The following is a 19,954-nucleotide window of genomic DNA, read 5'->3' on the forward strand; positions in this document are numbered from 1 at the left end:
CCGCTCTGCCTCTCTCCCGACTCCCTGGTGTTTTGTGAACCTCCGTTGCTGACAGGCACTTTCACTGCAGCTTCATAGAAGCCGAAGCGTAAGTGAAGGGCAGTAACGGAGGCTGTCTGTGCGCATCGTGCAGACCCCCACCAGCTGACAGAGAATCGAGGTCTCCTGCAGAGGATCATCCTCTCTGTCAGCCGGTGGGGGTCTGCATCGCACAGACAGCCTCCGTTACTCACCTTCACTTACGCCGAGGCTTCTATGAAGCTGTAGTGAAAGTGCCTGTCAGCAACAGAGGTTCACAAAACACCAGGGAGTCGGGAGAGAGGCAGAGTGGTGTATGGGAGGGGGGAGGAGTCAGGGGGGTGTATGGGAGCCACCCTCCCATACACCACTCTGTCTCTCTACCCGGCTCCCTGGTGTCTTGTGAACCTCCGTTGCTGACAGGAGCCAGAGTGGAGTATGGGAGGGGGGAGGAGCCAGAGTGGAGTATGGGAGGGGGGAGGAGCCAGAGTGGAGTATGGGAGGGGGAGGAGCCAGAGTGGTGTATGGGAGGGGGGAGGAGGCAGAGTGGTGTATGGGTGAGTTATAGTGGTGTATGGGGGGTATAATGAATTTCAGGATAGTAGAGTGGTGTATGGGGGTGTAATGAATTTCAGGGAGGCAGAATGGCATATCTGGGGGAGTTAGAATGGTGTATAGGGGGAGGTAGAGTGGTGTATGGGGGGTATAATGAATTTCAGAGTGGCATATCTGGGGGAGGCAGAGTGGTGAATCGGAGTATAATGAATTTCAGGGTGGTGCAAGGCATTTATGGGGGCGGAGTGGCATATCAGGGTGCACAGTGGCATATAGGGAGGTATAAGGCATAAATGGGGGCGAGTGGCATATTGGAAGTTATAAGGCATATAGGGGGTATAAGGCATATCGATATTAGGCATATCGATATTAGGCATATCAGGGGGCATAAGACATATCTGGGGGTAAAAGGTATATCAGGGGGCTCAGTTGCATATCACTGGCATATAAGGAGTATAAGGCATATTGGGGGCACAGTGGCATATCAGGGGGCAGAATGGAATCTCTGGTATAAGGCATATACGGGGGCAGAGTGGCAATCTGGGGTCAGATGTGCATAATTGGGGCAGTTTGGTACATAAAAGAAAATATAAACAAGGCTTTTTTCTCATAGTTTTTATTAAATATGAAAAATAGTTAACATGAATTAATATTTACTAATAACTTTGTATTAACCCCTTAAGGACCGGGCTAATTTTTTCTTTTTGTACCCTGTGGGGCCGAGGCTGTTTTAATACTTTTGTGGTGCTTGTGTTCAGCTGTAATTTTCTCCTCACCCATTTAGTGTACCAACATAAGTTATATATTGTTTTTTTCAGGACAAGATGGGCTTTCTTCAGATACCATTATTTTGATCATATCATCTTATTTACTATAAAAAAAAAAAAAAGAAGAACATGGTGAAAAATTGAAAAAAAACACATTTTATGACTTTTATTTGAAAAATCTTTTACTCACCTAAAAAAGCAAGTTAAAAAACTAGCTAAATAGATTCTACTACTTGTCCTGAGTTTAGAAATACCCAATGTTTTTATGTTTTTTTGCTGTTTTTTGTAAGTTATAGGGCAATAAGTACAAGCAGCGTTTTATGATTTCCAAACCTTTTTTATCAAATCTGGTCAGTCTGCCTCCATCTCCTCTTTGGAACATCTTTGAAGCCGTTAACTCAATTTAACCCCTTCAAACCATATATTTTTAAAAACTAGACACCCCAGGGTATTTCAAATGCTGTTATTTTAACCCTTTACATGCAACAGTTATACAACCACACTTTGTCAAACTTTGTAACCCCAATGTGTGTTCAGGAACATCTCCTGAGTACAGCGATACCCCACATGCATGGGTTTGTTAGATTGTTTGGCTGGTAAAAGGCTACTTTTGAGGCAACACAGACTTTTAGGATCTGGTCATTCTGCCTTCATCTCCTCTTTGGAATATCTTTGAAGCCGGTTAACTCAGTTTAACCCCTTCAAACCATATATTTTTAAATACTAGACACCCCAGGGTATTTCAAATGCTGTTATTTTAACCCTTTCCATGCACCCATTATACAACCACACTTTGTCAAACTTTGTAATAGTCATTTTTTTTATTTTTTTTTTTTCACGCAAATTGTACTTTAGTTATAGATATACAGGTGCTGGTATATGTCACTGTCAAACAACACCCCAATGTGTGTTCTGGAACGTCTCCTGAGTGCAGTGATACCCCACATGCATGGGTTTGTCGTGTTGTTTGAGATTTAAAATGCCACATTTGGGAAGTGCGCTTTTTTTCTCCATTTTGGTCAGTCTGTATCTATGCCCTATCTTTGAGCTTGGCCACTCCAATTTACCCCATGAGCCATTTTTTTTATATTAGACACCCCTTGGGTATTTGAAGTACTTTTATTTTAACTCTTTGTTGAGATTTTTGAGAAATTTTAGCACTTGCTCAAAATAATAAACAATTTTTTGGAATACTTTTTTTATATTTTTTTACACATTTTGCTGGTACTGGATGGTTCCTCTAGTGACATCACTGCATAATTATTTTAAAATGTTAGCACATTTTTTTTTTATTATTTTTTGAATATTTTACTAATCACATTGTGATTAGAAAGCTGGGCTCCATTGACTTGCATGGTTGAATGCAGTACCTGTATTCAACCTGCAAGTGGAGCCAGAGTTCTCTAGAGGGTCTGGAGACCATCTAGCGAACTTTTAAAACTTGATTGTTTTTTTTACAGGGCGGCCGCCATCTTGCTGATGATCACCGTCAGCGGCGGCTGTGACCGCTCTCCGGAGCGGTCACAGTCCATCCAGAGGTAAGTGTTTGGTGTCGCTGGATGCCTCCTGATCGAGGCATTCCAGCGACACCATTTAAGTTTAGGAGGTGATCGTTGATCGCCTCCTAAACACTTTTAAAACGGGCGTCCGCCGCCATACAATGTATGGCGGATGTTGACGCCCCGGGGAGGGGCCAGACATGGCCCCCGATGCCGATCTCGGCTTTACTGAATGCCTCGACATCGAGGCATTGCAGCAACGCCGTTTAAGCGAAGAAAGTGATCGTTGATCACTTTCTAAGCTTATTTAATTTTTTGACGGTTCAGGACCGTCAAAGGTCGTTAAGGGGTTAAAACCTTGTTTGAGAAACACTGTGTTTGGGTTCTTGTAGCTTTTATTATGTCAGTAAAATAAAAAGGTGAATAGAGAGAGGCCATTGCGATAAAGAGATGAAAGTGTAAATTGTACGTTTTTTATTACATTATTTTAAATTAAAAAAATTAGCATTTTTAATCCTATTAATCGATTAATCGAAAAAATAATTGGCCAACTAATCGATTATTAAAATAATCGTTAGTTGCAGCCCTACATGTTACACTTTATTTTCTGTGTGCCTTCACTTCGCTGTGTGCAATCATGTACTGTGCCCTGTAGTTTTCAAAAATAATACAATAACCTATCTGGGGTAATTCTTTAATATCTCGGGGCAATTGAGTACATTTTGGTGATTTTTTTTTTTGTTTTTGTTTTTTTTTTTTACCCCATAACCAGTGCAAAAAAAAAAATAATTAAAAAAATATGCCAAACTTTGACAAATATTTTTGACCAGATGCCTCCATGACAAGAACCTATAAACTCCAAGTAAAATACCCCAGGTTGTCAGTCAGATACATACTTTGTGAGTTTTTTCTTTTTTGTAATAATAGTTACAAACCTGTATACTAACTGTGAAACGACAATGTCTTTTCTTTTCTAATAGTTGCCACAAATATATAGAAATGAATACCTTTAAGGTACTCCCCGACTCAAGACAGTTATATTAATATATTTTGGAGTATTTTGATCAACTATAGTTGACAATTATCATACCGAAGGCATACAAAAAAAATGAATGTCATTTTTTGATGTGTTTCAAATATACAAAATTTTAAGCTATACATATAAAAGTGGTATCAAAAGAAAGCCCTATCAGTCTCAAGAAAAAAATGGGGAGTACGAGGTAAACATAAACATTGTAAAAACACACACACACAAAAAAAAGCTTTTGGAGTACAAAGTACCGTTTATTAACCCCTTAACGACCTTTGCCAGTTCAAACCGTTGAACCGTCAAAAAATTAAATAAGCTTAGAAAGTGATCAACGATCACTTTCTTCGCTTAAACGGCGTTACTGTAATGCCTCGATGTCGAGGCATTCAGCAAGGCCGAGATCGGCATCGGGGGCCTCTCCGGGGCGTCAACAGCCGCCATACATTGTATGGTGGCGGACGCCCGTTTTAAAAGCGTTTCGGAGGCCATCAACTATCGCCTCCTAAACTTAAATGGTGTCGCTGGAATGCCTCGATCAGGAGGCATCCAGCGACACCAAACACTTACCTCTGGATGGGCTGTGACCGCAGCTGCCGGTGATCTTCGCCATCAGCAAGATGGCGGCGGCACGGGAAAAAAAACAATAAAGATGAAAGAGTTCGCTAGATGGTCTCCAGACCCTCTAGAGAACTCTGGCTCCACTTGCAGGTTGAATACAGGTACTGCACTCAACCATGCAAGTCAATGGAGCCCAGCTTTCTAATCACAATGTGATTAGTAAAATATTCAAAAAATAAAAAAAAAATGGGAAAAAAAATAAAAATGTGCTAACATTTAAAAATAATTATGCAGTGATGTCACTAGATGATCCATCCAGTACCAGCAAAATGTGTAAAAAAAAATATAAAAAAAAGTATTAAAAAAATAAAATAAAAAATAAAGTTTATTATTTTGAGCAAGTGCTAAAATTTCTCAAAAATCTCAACAAAGAGTTAAAATAAAAGCACTTAAAATACCCAAGGGGTGTCTAATATAAAAAAAAAATGGCTGATGGGGTAAATTGGAGTGGCAGAGCTCAAAGATAGGGCATAGGTACAGACTGACCAAAATGGAGAAAAAAAGCGCACTTCCCAAATGTGGCATTTTAAATCTCGAACAACACGACAAACCCATGCATGTCGGGTATCACTGCACTCAGGAGATGTTCCTGAACACACATTGGGGTGTTGTTTGACAGTGACATATACCAGCACCTGTATATCTATAACTAAAGTACAATTTGTGTGAAAAAAAAAAATACTATTACAAAGTTTGACAAAGTGTAGTTGTATAATTGGTGAATGGAAAGGGTTAAAATAACAGCATTTGAATACCCTGGGGTGTCCAGTTTTCAAAAATATATGGTTTGACGGGGTTAAATTGAGTTAACCAGATTCAAAGATATTCCAAAGAAGAGATGGAGGCAGAATGACCAGATGCTAAAAGTCTGTGTTGCCTCAAAAGTAGCCCTTTACCAGCCAAACAATCTAACAAACCCATGCATGTGGGGTATCGCTGTACTCAGGAGATGTTCCTGAACACATATTGGGGGGTTGTTTGACAGTGACATATACCAGGACCTGTATATCTATAACTAAAATACAATTTGTGTAAAAAAAAAATAAAAATTACTATTACAAAGTTTGACAAAGTGTAGTTGTATAATTGGTGCATGGAAAGGGTTAAAATAACAGCATTTGGAATACCCTGGGGTGTCTAGTTTTTAAAAATATATGTTTTGACGGGGTTAAATTGAGTTAACCGGCTTCAAAGATATTCCAAAGAGGAGATGGAGGCAGAATGACCAAATGACTACCTGAATTACGCATGCCCCAAAAGTACCCTTTACCAGCCAAACAATCTGACAAACCCATGCATTTGGGGTATCGCTGTACTCAGGAGATGTTCCTGAACACACATTGGGGGGGTGTTTGACAGTGACATATACCAGAACCTGTATATTCAATTTTTCACCATGTTCTTTTTTATTTTTTTTATAGTAAATAAGATGATATGATCAAAATAATGGTATCTGAAGAAAGCCCATCTTGTCCTGAAAAAAACAATATATAACTTATGTGGGTACACTAAATGGGTGAGGAGAAAATTACAGCTGAACACAAGCACCACAAAAGTATTAAAACAGCCTCGGTCCCACAGGGTACAAAAAGAAAAAACGAGCCCGGTCCTTAAGGGGTTAAAGAAAGGACTAGATTCTACGGAAGGAAAAAAATCCCCTTATGATATAAGCACCGTCTTTTTATAAGTGTGTGTGTGTAGGACCTTAAATGATTACGCTTAATTATTTCCAGTGACCCGATCTGATATCTACAGAATATATTTAGATCCTGGACAAGAAACTAATACTGGAGGATAAATATTGGGCATAAGTGTCAAGCCCGTAAAGAATGATGTATGTTCCTGCTTCTAATTTCTTTAAAAAAAAAAAATATGCTTCCATAATCATTCTCCACTTCTTGTATTTCAATATTTAAAGCATTATCTCCTGAGAAACTGAAAACGAACTGGAAATTAAACACAACACCCTTCTTTTGTGTACTGAAGACTGGTGCTGAATTACCTTATGCAATATGTTTGTTCTCCGTGAGATAACACGCAGTGCCCTGACATTAATATACCTTATAACACTTTTTGTTATCTAGCTGTATCTATGGCAACATGGCATTTGCGTCTCGTGTTTAATGTGATGTGTATCTTTGTATATCTTTGTTTTAGCTGATAACAATTATAAATCAAGTTATAAGAAACCATTAGACATGACCTAAATGAAAGTATACTTTGTTTATTCCATTAATAACAAGACCGTAACACTTAAACCCTGTTATAGCTAGTATTTGTGTAAAGAAACCATGAATTCATCTTAAGCATTTCATTAATATTATGAGTTTATCATCTTAAAATAGATGACGCGACAAGAATTTCCATATATTCGGGAAACCCCACAAACAAGACAATTGGAAAAGTGCTTTGCCGGGTGACCTCTAAGTGACACGTTTCTTTTTGAACCGTGAAGAGCTCTGTAAGCATCTGACACATCCGCAAATGCAATGTTATGTTTAATCCTAGTGATAATGATCATCATTGTCTACATATACCCTTTTCTGATTGCGTTTATACTGCGCCAGAGCCCAGCATGGAGACATTGGGGTTGTAAGATTTAATTGGCGTATATATCCATACGTTAACATTGGTGTTTGGGCTTCTGTCTTTCGTTGGGTAATTGTGCACACTTTGCTGGAACGTGCAGTGGGCATACTCTCTGAAATATGCTTTGAGCAGAAGCACTGACCTTATTACTATTTCATTTCTCGTGAATGAGCTGCGCTAGACGGCTGAAAACCCTGCGTGCAGATCCACTCCTCAATAACCAGAAACTTGTAATGGGGGGAAAAAATGTTAATCTCAGATAATGAAATGGACCTTCAAATAAGTGTTCGGAACAGATCGTTAGGTTAATTAAAATAAGGATATGTATCGTTACTGAAGTGGAAGTATTTTCACGGTAAAGACTGATTCAATTGATACTTAAAATGGGAAATTTAGAAAATGTCAGTTCCTAATTCAGATTACCGTATGACCGATGACACCCATGGTGAGCGTAGTACAAGTATTTGGGGTTTTATGCTTAATAGGGCTGCCATTTCTCTGGGTTTGCTATACCATGAATCTGGTTTCATTGCATGGATGTCGTCTGCAAGAGCAGATTCTCCTCCAGTAATTTATACAAGACTCTCCAGTGCTTAACAGTTAAAGAGATTTTGGTAATTTAGTGAAAAACATGATAAAAAAAAATATAGATTAGGTTGAAATGTTTTTTTTTTTTCTATAACTAATCAGCATAAGCCCAGTGCTAAAAAGCCCCCTGTGTTCTTCATCCTCATTCTTATAACCAGGTTATCCAATCAGATCTACAGTGTAAAATAATAAGCTAGTTTAAAGCAATCTTAATTATCTATTAGCCTCTTGTCTTTAATAAAAATTTTAAAAAAATTCTGTAGCCTGGAATGGCTTGTCTGGAGTCATGACCCGTCTGTCTGCCCTTTCTGATTTTAGTGTGTTAGGTATATTTTTGAAAAATGTGAAATAAAGAAATAGATGAAAGTGAACAAAACATAAATAATATGGCATTTATTTAGTAAAAACACCCAATGCCGATGTGTGACAAAGTAATCACCCGTTATGCTCATAAATGTGGGTATATATGTGCATGTGTGTATATGTATGTGTGTGTACATAAAATATATATGTGTGTGTATATATATATATATATATATATATGTATTATAATATCTAACATTACAATTGTTTGGGAAATATGTGTTATGGATTGTTTCCGACATTGCCTCGGAGTCATAAAACTGTGTTGGTGTATAAAAGGTTGCCCGTAGCCCTGCCTGGCTCACATATGTGAGAGATAAATTATTTATACGGATTATTTACTAGGTTTGGAAGCGAGCAGCCGAATAGCTATATGATTAATTCACTTTCTATTTTTCAATGATTTTGGAAGAAGCAGACCTGTTTTCCTTACATTCGGGTGGACGAGCACATTTCAGCGGTGCAAAGAATGCCTGGTCAGCATGTGGCTGTGTTTTGCGACTAAATCAAGATAGCTGCAAATGTCTTTTTTTTATTGTCAGAAACAGTAGTATCAGTTCTTGCAGAACCTGCACACATTTTACAAAGAGAGATAAATCCTATAGTGTTGGATTGTCAAGGACACTGCCTTTAGTGCTCAATCATTCCCACTCTCACGGAGGAAGTTCTCGCTAGATGAGGAGGTGAAGTATATCCCCAATAACAGTGCAAAGTGCCTGACATGTTACTTCATTGATTTTTGTGGAAAGTATGACAAAAGACATTTGCAGACTCCAAAGTAATACTGTAAAAGTTAGCATTGCGAAGATGATAATAAAAAAAAAAAAGTCTCTTTGCTGGTGAGCCATCGGTATAAATGATTCTGCAGGTTTTAACCACACTTTAAGTCAATGTAAAACAAATAATAAATGTTACATTTTTCATCTGTTTAATAGATTAGTTAAAATCACGACAATATTTTATGACATTAATGCATATCCCTTTATAGTGTAAGGTTGCAAGCATAGAACTCTATATTGAATGTTTTAGTTTCTTAGTCTGTCAATTCTAGTTTTGTCATGCCCTAAATAATAATAATGTATTTGCTCGATTAGAGCGCTAGTATTTCCCCCAGAAACAAATCTGCAAAAACAATCTCTTCTTAGAATCAAGGTCGTCTTTTGTTCCCATTTTAGATTTGCGTCACTGTTGCGGCTCTTTTGACTCCTACTATAGACCCTGGTTACGTTATATATGCGCGCTTATCTGCATTCAAAGGCTTGTCACACTCTGAACTGCAGGCCAATATGCGGACGCACATAGACACTGGTCATGTGAGTTACGCAGGGCTCGCATGACCCCGCTACGAAGGTACACGCTTCACAAAAGTGTATGCTGCATAATGCAGAATGATCTCCCCCGTAGTGTCATCTTATACTCAGGGCTCTTTTAATAAGATCCAAAGTTTGGATGCAAGTGGTTATGAGAAAAATGTTTTAATTTCAGGAATGCCATTGGTCGTTCCAGGCATGGGTGTAGGGACTGGGGGGTGGCGGATCTCCCCCAGGAAATAATGCGGGGGGCGGATAATGGAGAAATCCGCTCCCAGATAAATTAGGCATATATGGTTTTACAGAAGCAGCAGGCAGCTGCACTCTGTGCTTCAACGAGCCATCTCACCGCGAGGATTCTGCTCCTGTTCCTACAGCTCCCCGTGAGGCTCAAATTGCTTAGATAAACACAGACTCGGGGGCAGGATTGAGGAGAAAAGAAACGAGGGGCTGGATGCCTTGAAGGACGGAATGCAAATTAGTTTTTGTTAGGAAATTGCACATACTCATATACATTTATACAAAATTTGCCATGAACAATTCCCAATTTACTGAACAAGAATATACCTGCCAGTGAAAATATACCTGATGGTAAAAATCAGGTATGCTATGCACATGGTTCCAGATCAATTTTATTTACATTGGCCCTTATTTTGTAAAACTAATACTTTATTCCCTTTATTTTCTTCTAAAATGTTAAATCAAATTGCAAAAGGCAATATGTCGGTATGTGGAGGTGATCTTAGTAGGGTAATTGAATATCTCCGTGATAAAATGTTTTGCATTGCGTGTATATAGCATACGACGCCTCCTGTTGAAAATAAACATTGTAAGAACTTCATTTTTCTTTGAAACACCGTAGATGTAGAGTATGTTCTTCTGGATCTATAAATATATTCTGAGAGGGCCACATTTCACCCACTGAAACTAAGGAATACTCCTCGGACATGAGGACCGCAGCGATGGGTTTTTAAACACAAGTCGTTTAAAGTTACAACATACCTCTTAGTTTTGTTCTGGGTGACACAAGTTTAAGTGTAGCTATCAGAACAGATATATTGAAGTAGTATATGTTTTGGCTTTAAAGACAGTTTTTTTGTGTTAAATTCCCATCAGCGCCCAGTGTAACATTTTTACAAATCAGAATATGGTTTAAAAAAATGAAATAAAGTGCAATAGGTTGATGGGGTCCATCCATGCAGTCTTCTTCGATAGTAAATCAGTTTTTCCATAGGTGCCTAAGGTTCTTTTTTTCATTTTTCATGGTACCGCGAAGCCCTCATATTCATTAAGGTGCATACGTTGACTGGACTGACCCTTTAACATCCCTTTAACCCCTTGATGACAATTGCCGGTCCGGGCACGTCACGGAAATTCAAGTCGATAACGACAAATGACGTGCCAGGACTGGCACGTCATTAAACGGGTGCAGAAAGCTATTTTCGCTTTCTGCACCGAAACGGCGTTGCTGTAATGCCTCGACCTCGAGGCATTCAGCAACGCCATTATCGGCACAAAGGGGCCATCTCTGGCCCCTCCCCGGGGCGTCAACATCCGCCATACTTTGTATGGCGGCGGACGCCCGTTTTAAAAGCGTTTAAACTTAAATGGTGTCGCTGGAATGCCTCGATCAGGAGGCATCCAGCGACACCAAACACCTACCTGGGGATGGACTGTGACCGCTCCGGAGAGCGGTCACAGCTGCAGCTGCTGGTGATCTTCGCCATCAGCAAGATGGCGGCGGCCCGGGAAAATTCAATAAAGAAAAACAAAGTCTAAAAAGTTCGCTAGACGGTCTCCAGACCCTCTAGAGAACTCTGGCTCCACTTGCAGGTTGAATATAGGTACTGCATTCAACCATGCAAGTCAATGGAGCTCAGCTTTCTAATCACAGTGTGATTAGAAAAAATAAATTAAAAATAAAATAAAATTAACAATAATTAGAAAAAAAAATAGGAAAAAAACAGTAAAATGTAAAAATAATTTCCCACTGATGTCACTATCAGGGGAACCTTCAAGTTGAAAAAAAATGTTAAAAAAATAAAAAAAAAGGCAAAAAAAAAATAAAATATATAAAAAATATATTTTTGTGAGCAAGTCCTAAAATCAGCATATTAGCTTAAAACAATTCTCGCATGGAAAGAGTTAAAATAATGGCATATTAAATGCCCATGGGGGCATTCATGTGAGGTATCGCTGTACTCAGGAGATGTTGCTAAACACATATTGGGGTGTTTTTTGATAGTGACAAATACCAGAACCTGTTAATTCATACCTAAAGTAAAATGTGTGTGAAAAAACAAATGCAAAAAAATTACTACCATAAAGTTTGACAAAGGCTGATGGTAGAATAAGTGCTTGGAAAGGGTTAAAATACCAGCATTTGGAATACCCTGGGCTGTCTAGTTTTCAAAAATATATGATTTGATGGGGTAAATTGCAGTGGCCGGCTTCAAAGATACCCGAAATGGCACATGGGGGGAAGAATTACCAGATTTGGAAAAAATGGCTTTGAAATAGCAAAACGCTACCTGTACTTATTGCCCCATAACGTGCAGAAAAAAGCAAAAAAACATAAAAACATTGGGTATTTCTAAACTCAGGACAAATAGTAGAATCTATTTAGCAGGTTTTTTTATTACCTTTTTGTAGATGAGTAAAAGATTTTTCAACTAAAAGTTAGAAACAGTCATTTTTTTCAAAAATTTTCACCATATTTTATACTTTTTTTAATAGTAAATAATATGATACAATCAAAACAATGTCATCTAAAGAAAGCCCTTCTCTGAAAAAAACAATATCTAATGTGTGTGAGCTCAGTAAACGGGAAAGAAGAAAATTACAGCTAAACACGAGCAGCGCAGAAATGTTAAAACGGCCATTGTCACGAAGGGTACAAAAAGTAAAATCAGCCTTTGTCACGAAGGGGTTAAGACGGCTTTATTCTTTTATATTTTCATGTACACATCTCCCTGTCTTAAAATCATGAAGGATTTCATCAACCCTTAAACAGATGTAGATATTAACTTTCTGGAGGTTTGCAGTTGGTAATAAAATAGATTATCTAAAAAAGCTGAAAGAATCTAATAAAGTTTTTAGGCTGTTTCTGGATAATTGAGATTGAGTACTTAGCTGTAGAACATCTGTGATTTAGAGACTCCTCAAATTCAACTAGCTTTGAAGCTACTGTAATTTAGCACGTTGGGATTACTATGATTTGAGAAACACCCTTTGACGCAAAACTACTTCCATATTTATGGTGCTTAAGTGAGCATGAGCGCGGTTTCCATGGTGACAGCTCCACATTTAGCGCTGTGTATGTACTAGATCATATATAGTTAGTAATATAGTGTCTGCGTTTCTGTTGTACATAGCATTATAGATAAAGTGAATAAAATTGTGGCACGCTGGATCTTATTACTGAATGTTATACCGTTCAATGGAAAGTCGATGTAGTCAGAGCGACCTAGTTACTTCTTTATGCTTTGACTTTAAAATCAGACCCTACAGAGCACAGAAAGTCTTTAGAGCAAATCATTTCCATTTAATGTTTTCTTAACAAATCTATTCACTGAAAAGATCATCTTTCTTTCTCCCACAATATATTCTGCCTGAGTAATTTATTACTATGACAGCAAATATTTGAATAGATTCTTTTTCTTCATTTGTTTGCCTCTTTTATTATGTTACATAATGGAATTTGCTACTAGTTTTAAATCCAAACAGGTCATAAGTGTAACCTAATTCTTATCAAATAGCAACTTTTGTTTCTTATATAAATTCTTTATTGCAATAGTACCTGTGCCACGTACTTGAAAGGTTGGGACATTGCAGTGTCCCAGGTAGCCCCTCGAACAACGAATGGAAAATATTGTGTTTCTTTAAGTGGAAAAAAAACATTCTTGAAAGTCACCTTACTGATTAAAATGCACATTATTCAGGACCACCTACATGTGTTAGAAACTGACCAAAAATGGTTAATGAATTCAGTGATTTGGAAACACAACTCTCCTGCTAACTGTTTTAACTGTTACAGTCCATTCAAAATCAGCCGTTTCCCGCTACAATAGTTATCTACTGCATTAACAATGTCTACACGGTATTTTTGATCCATTTGATTTTATTTTAATGGACAACATTTGCTTTTCCTTCAAAAACTAGGAAATTTCTATGTGACTTCAACATGCCCTCGCCCTTGCCCCTTTCCCTCGGCCCTTTCCCTCGCCCTCTCCCTCTGCCTCTCTCTCCAGCTATAACAGTTTCTACTCTCCTTGGAATGTTTGCCCGTTTATCCAGGAGAGCATTTGTGAGGTCAGACTCTGATGTCTTCATGGACAATGCTTTGTGCACTGGGGCACAGTCATGCTGGAATAGAAAAGGTCTTCCCCAAACTGTTCCCACAAAGTTGGAAGCATAGGATTGTCCAAAATGTCTTGGTGCGCTGAAGGGGAAATACCAAGGTGTTTTATACAATGCTATGCACCCAACTTCATTGAAAAGCCTTATCAGAACTGTGGTGCCCCAGTGCATATAGTGTGTGTGTGTGTGTGTGTGTGTGTATATATATATATGTCTGTATGTATGTGTCTGTATATATGAATGTATATGTGTGTGTATGATACATAGACCGTTATAATGTATAACTCCCTTTTTTTAGAATATCTTTTTATTCTACAAAATACGCCGTTATTTTTCCTTCTGTCAAATCTGACATTAGCTGTGAAATGTAGAACTTTTATATAGATGCCATGTGCTGACATTGCCGTGTTCCACAGAACTGCGGTTTGCGCTAGAGGGAAATACTGTCACATAACCTATCAGACAGTAAAGGATACAAAGTTATTTTTCTTTTTGTTTTGTTTTTTTCTTTAGCATTTTAACAGATTTGTGCCTCAGATGCCTTCAGCATATGCTGAATGCATTCTATCCCAGGGGTGGATGAAAAATCCAGTAAAACAAGAAGTTGTGAAGCAAACTTTTTCCTTTTTGGTTGAAATAAAAGAGAATGAATGTGGAATCGTGCAAAATGGATGTTGGGTTGTTGTTTACGTGTTCTTTATGAAGTGTTCATTTCAAATTGATAGAACAGATCACTAATAAATAGCTACTTGTAATAAAAAAAATCTTAGCTTGTTGCTAAATGAATACAATAACAAATCTGCCAAGGTTTCTTTGCTTAACATACCACCGTTAAAGGGACACTCAAGAAACCATCCAACCACATCTCCCACATGGAAGGTGGCTGGGGCTGGGCAAATGTATATTGAGAGATAAAAGTCACATCGCAAACATGTAGAGGGATATCTCAGTTATCATATCTGTTTCTGGTTTCATTGCAACAGCAGATTTTAATACTTAAGATATACAGCCCAGTGTAATCCTCTCAAGACGGCGAAGACCTGGTAAGACATTATCATTCACGTTTGCAATAACGAGTCAAGCAAAATACCCAGGTAAGCAAGATAAACCACAAGTTTAATGCTTCTTACATTTTGAAGGCACAATTCAGCCCAACGAGTCTGCCCCTTTTTCCTGATGTAGAGACTCTGACCTAAATCAGTCCTTGGTCTCGTCTTTTTGGTGAGGCTTTATGCCTATCCCAGGAAGGTTTAGGTTGCCTTACTATATTAACCTCTTGGAGGTTGCACCGGTATATCATTAAAGTAAAACTTCTTTACAGTACATCTAAGCCCCTGACCTTCTGGCTTTACTTCCTAGCTGCCATGCATTTTTCATGGCGACATTTTGTCCGAGTGGTGAGCTGGCTGGCGCTCCTAGATCAATGTGTTGTGGAAAGTACGCTCAGCTCATGCAATGGAAATCTGATTGACTACTTGAAAAACAAATAACAATTTTTGAATTGAAAAAGAAGAAATGCATGCAATCCTTCATCCCAACCCCTGCTGCCGTACATTCAATATTCTGACAAATATTCATTGTTATTCGTCCTTCATGCCAAAATTGGGAATTAGTTTGCTAGCTGTTGGTAAAGCATGCCATTTCTAAGGATTATGGATTTTTTTGAATCCATATAAACATTATGTGGAGAATACAGTAGCATAGTTTTACCCAGGGTTATTTCAATTTAAGGCTAGTAATACAAGACTGACTGTGAACCAGGGGGTAAAGCTTACAAGTGATTTTATGCAGAGCTGTGTGTTAAGATGGGTTAGTTTAATCTCTTATTGCGATTGTCACAGTAGCTGCTGTATCGATCTATATACCTATTTACCTATATACCTATTTGCGTAGTATTGTTCAGCACTCTACCCACCTCTTTAAGTACTGGAAACAACAAATGGTGCAAGTATTAAACCCTTAAAAATGCAACTTAAATAATGTAGCTATTTTCTTGTAAAAAGGGAAAAGCGAACCATATGCAGATGATCACAAGCAGGTCTACAAATGGGGGGTTGTGCAAAAATAGTTAAACTTCATATAAAATTGTTGTTGGACCCATTTTGTTCACAACCTTGCTGTTAACTCTTTTCTAGAATGTAGCAGATTCTCCTAATAGTAATACATCAACAGATTTGCTCCATAAGGTATTACTGCATCAAAACTAACAAAATTCAATACCGCATCTGAAGTGGTCCACAGCATTTGTGTGTGTGTATATATATATATATAATTATATATATATCTTTACATATCATTTTGCCATAAGCACAATGTCTGCATTTGAGCAGATTTGTACATGTATTATTTGTTTTATATAGCGCCATCATATTCTGTAGCACTGCGCAAGGGGTGAACAGGACATGACAAGTTGTATATAACATAACAATTAGTCTTACAGAGGGCCCTGCTCAATCGAACTTACAATCTAGAGCCTCAGCATGTACATCCAAAGGTAAAGGTGCAATACTCACATGTTCTCCCGATTAATATTGCTATTCTAAATGACTGGCCACTGGCCTGCTGTTTTATGCCATGAGAAATGTAGGGGGTAAAAACACATTCCAAAATGATATTTGTGATGCACGGAACATTTCTTCTTTTAACATCTGAACTTATATGAGTTCAGCATTATGATACATTTTTGGGGATGCTAGTGTACCATTGATATAATTTTACAGAGTGGGATGGCTTGTCTCACTTCTCACTGTCAAACTCATATGTGAGAGACTTAAAGGACTTAACAGGTGGCCATCAGGTGTCTCAAATCTATATGTAATAATGCTATAATTTTATATACAATCTTACCGGGGAACCATGGTTTATTCTCATGCCTAACAACGTAAATGGTATGAAAACTACATCAAGCTCAGTTCTACCAGAAAAACGAGATGGCTTCCGAGTACCAAGCGTGATTGTTTTGGTAATAATAGCTTGGTATTTGCTAAAATACACATACATTGGTGCTCAGTTAGACCCAATTCTTTGCATAGCCCTTTTAAGCTGCATTTGGCATGCATGTACCCAATTAAGCATACTTACAACCGGCAAACTATAACTTTTTGATGTTTGTGCTTGTTTTACTGAATGTAGTTATTTGTTATAAATTTTTTCTTTTTCATCTTAGTCTTTAGAGAGTGACACAAGGATGCTAGTATTTTCCCTATATCACAGAAGTTACTTGGCAAGCTTTGTTGCATTGTGTAAAAAGCTCGAGTCAGTCCTGAAATGGGAGACCAGTCATGCGGTAAATTTCCCAGTTGAGATCACTTTCAGCGCAGCCGAGAGCTCTGGCTCCTTCATAGCCAACAGATTGAATGAGAGTGTTAGTTATTACGTTTTGCCCACCTTCTAAATGACAGGGTGTGATGAAAATCATATTATTCTGGTGACTTGCGCCATTATAGCAAAATGTGTGTTTTCAGCGACCGACACTACAAAAAATATATTTTCTTGATAGTGTTTGACTGCTATTTTTAGCACCAGTTTAGAATCTAAACAGGTCACAGGGATATAGTACTTAAAACAATAATTTTGGCACACCAACCACCCAACATAGTTGTATAATTGTTACGGAGAGGACCCTCTGTGAGGTCTTATGAGCAGGCTCCAAATACCCTTACGGCATCCAAATGGCAGCAAAAGTAGTCACTGGGGCTTACAAATACATATGTCGGACTGCTCAGAGACCAGTGTAATTTAACATCCTATCAATATAAATATTGGGGATTCTGTCCCACTATATGGCTGTATATTGCCCGCCACTACGTCATAGTACCCCATGTTTGGTGAGGCCTATCCAATTCCTCATGGCTATATTGCTTACTAAGGAGCTGAATCAGTGGGGCTGCTTTGCATTCCAACCCCAAAGAGAGAATCAAGCAGTTTAAAGCCTTCTCCGGGCATCAATAATGAGGCACCGGTGTGAGAGAACCCTAAGGTTTGGTCAGAACGTGCAAATATGCAGAGTACAAAGAAACTAGGGAAGCGCAGAACCTAAAATGCATAAACATTAATGTTGCTGGGTTGCTGTTAGAATAATAATGACCAATAAGTACACAAACCAACGCAGGAATTAAGCACATACCCAGTGAAATACCTTTCAAAAATACCTATGTAAGCTTTTTGGTAAGCCATGAAAAATTAGATAGGACTCTCCAGACTTGGGGTACTTTGACGTAGTGGCAGGCAAAGGAATATATGGCCATATAGTGTGACAGAATTGCCAATATTTAGGTGCTTTTTGAATGGTATTCACTGGGTATGCCCTGAATTATTGCATTATTTTGTGTAACTAATATATCCTGTCCATCAGTACAGTAGAAAAACAGGGATATCAAAATACAACATTGTGAGTAGTGTCTGTACTTAGGCCCTGAGGAAATTTGTTGCCAGACATACTCATAGTATATCGCATGTAACTGGGACCCATGCCGGTGACAGCTCTGCAGATACGTTTGTAGGAAGGCCTATAGGTCCATAGTTAGCTGGTACATTTATCCACAGTGTTGATCAATATTTCCCAAATTAGGGATTTTGAATAGTCATTGTGTTCCCATGTATCATACATCCATCACCTGTTTATATGCTTACAGCGCATGGTGGGTAAACTTTTAGCCCATAAGGTAACCCAGCCAAGCGGCCCGGTAATTGATATAGTGTACCTAGAAGATGGTAATCGTTTAGAGTAATCTGTTCCTTATTTGTATTTATCACAATGCTGATTCCTATTGTAAAAACTACACACTTATTTTCACCGTAGCAAATCAGAGTATAACGAGCAACGGGTAGCTCAGGACATTGTGAGTAGATATCTCCAGTTTGGTTTGCATAACTGTTATAACATGAGACGTGTAAGGGCAGGGTGAGTCCTAGCGAGGACCCAATGACCCAGATTTTGTACGTTACAAAGAAGTCTACCTGCTAATAAAATATACATATTTTATTGTGTCTACTCAGTTTATAGTAAGCCAACGCAGCCTTTCCAATTGTACTATTGGTTTGTGTTGCTACAATACCTATGTTTGTTTTAGAATGAACTGTCCCAGGGTACATCTTCCATGAATCCTGGCTGATGGAATTTCAAATTATGTTTCACCGCTAGTGAAATCCAAAACACGTGTTTTTATGGATTATCTAGATAAACAGAATGACGGAGCAATTTATTTTACGTTTGTCCTTTTACGTCACCTTGAGCTGCTTTCACCAGTGACCCAGATTCGAGTTTATGCATGCTCTGAGTAGTAAAGATAACCATTTAAAAAAAAAAATGCTTTCATATTGATAAATGCTGAAAAATTCAGTATTAAAGAGAAGCAAAGTACATATCAAGCAGTAGAGAGCAGAACCTATTATTTAGAGCACATTCTAAAATAGTTTCTCCCAATGTTTTTTGTAAATCAGCGAGTCTTTCTAGGCTATCGCTCAGGCCGCCCTCACACAGTGTGCATTTGGACTGCCCATTTAATAAAAAGATGTTGACTTTTTCCATTCCAAGGATATAAGTTCTTTTTTGTTTTGACAATGTTGATCGTTGGTTGACCATTCGGCTTTATTGATAATATAAATATAAAGGATCAAGCTAGAAATGGCCCTGTGTGATGCATAATTTCACGTGTGAGGATAGTTTGGAGAGCTGATTTCACAATGCATTATACAGGGCTTCCTGCAGCAGAAGCTTATTCAGATGGACCTTCAAAGTATATAGGAGCTGATCCTTTTTTTTTGTTAACGCTCCAAAGAACTATTCTGGGTCACCATTCTAAATTTTACCATGAAACACAACGGGACTGCAGACTGCCCCACATTTTACGTTATAGTAGATCTTTATAAATAAAACTATTCATCTTGGAAGCAATAGAGAAACATTTCTATGCTGCCTGACTCATATGGGTTTAGAGGTACATAGTACAAATGTAGGGGTTATAATAATGTAATGTGTTATGAAGCATGCTTTACGATCTGTCCTTTCTTTCAGCTGTCAGCTCGTTCCCTGCCTGTTGTACAGTCTGACGAGAGGCTGCAGCCATTACTTAATCATCTGAGGTATGTACTCCGATGAAGCGGTCAAACATGTTCCCTTTTTGTCTGTGTCTGTACAGATAGATGGGTTTATCACTAACAAGGGCTACATGACTAGTTGTACATGTTGTAAATAAAAAAAAAAACATTTATGGAGCCTTTTGACAGGCAAGATGGGTTGTACGGTTGCTGGTGCTT

At 38.2% G+C, this 19,954-nt stretch overlaps 1 protein-coding gene across 1 annotated transcript in view; it reads left to right on the forward strand.

Moving 5' to 3' along the window:
* The window catches only part of LOC149302366 (DNA primase large subunit-like), a 72,183-nt gene that overhangs the window by 25,558 nt on the left and 26,671 nt on the right, over positions 1-19,954 (forward strand). Inside the window, exon 7 of the mRNA XM_089482441.1 lies at positions 19,713-19,780. Within this exon, the coding sequence (XP_089338567.1) occupies positions 19,713-19,780 (68 nt within the window). The remainder of the gene's footprint in view (positions 1-19,712; positions 19,781-19,954) is intronic.

This window comes from Sceloporus occidentalis, unplaced genomic scaffold (assembly GCF_023333645.1).
Source record: "Sceloporus occidentalis isolate IW3139 unplaced genomic scaffold, rSceOcc1.0.p SCAF_19, whole genome shotgun sequence".
In the NCBI taxonomy this organism is placed as follows: Eukaryota; Metazoa; Chordata; class Lepidosauria; order Squamata; family Phrynosomatidae; genus Sceloporus; species Sceloporus occidentalis.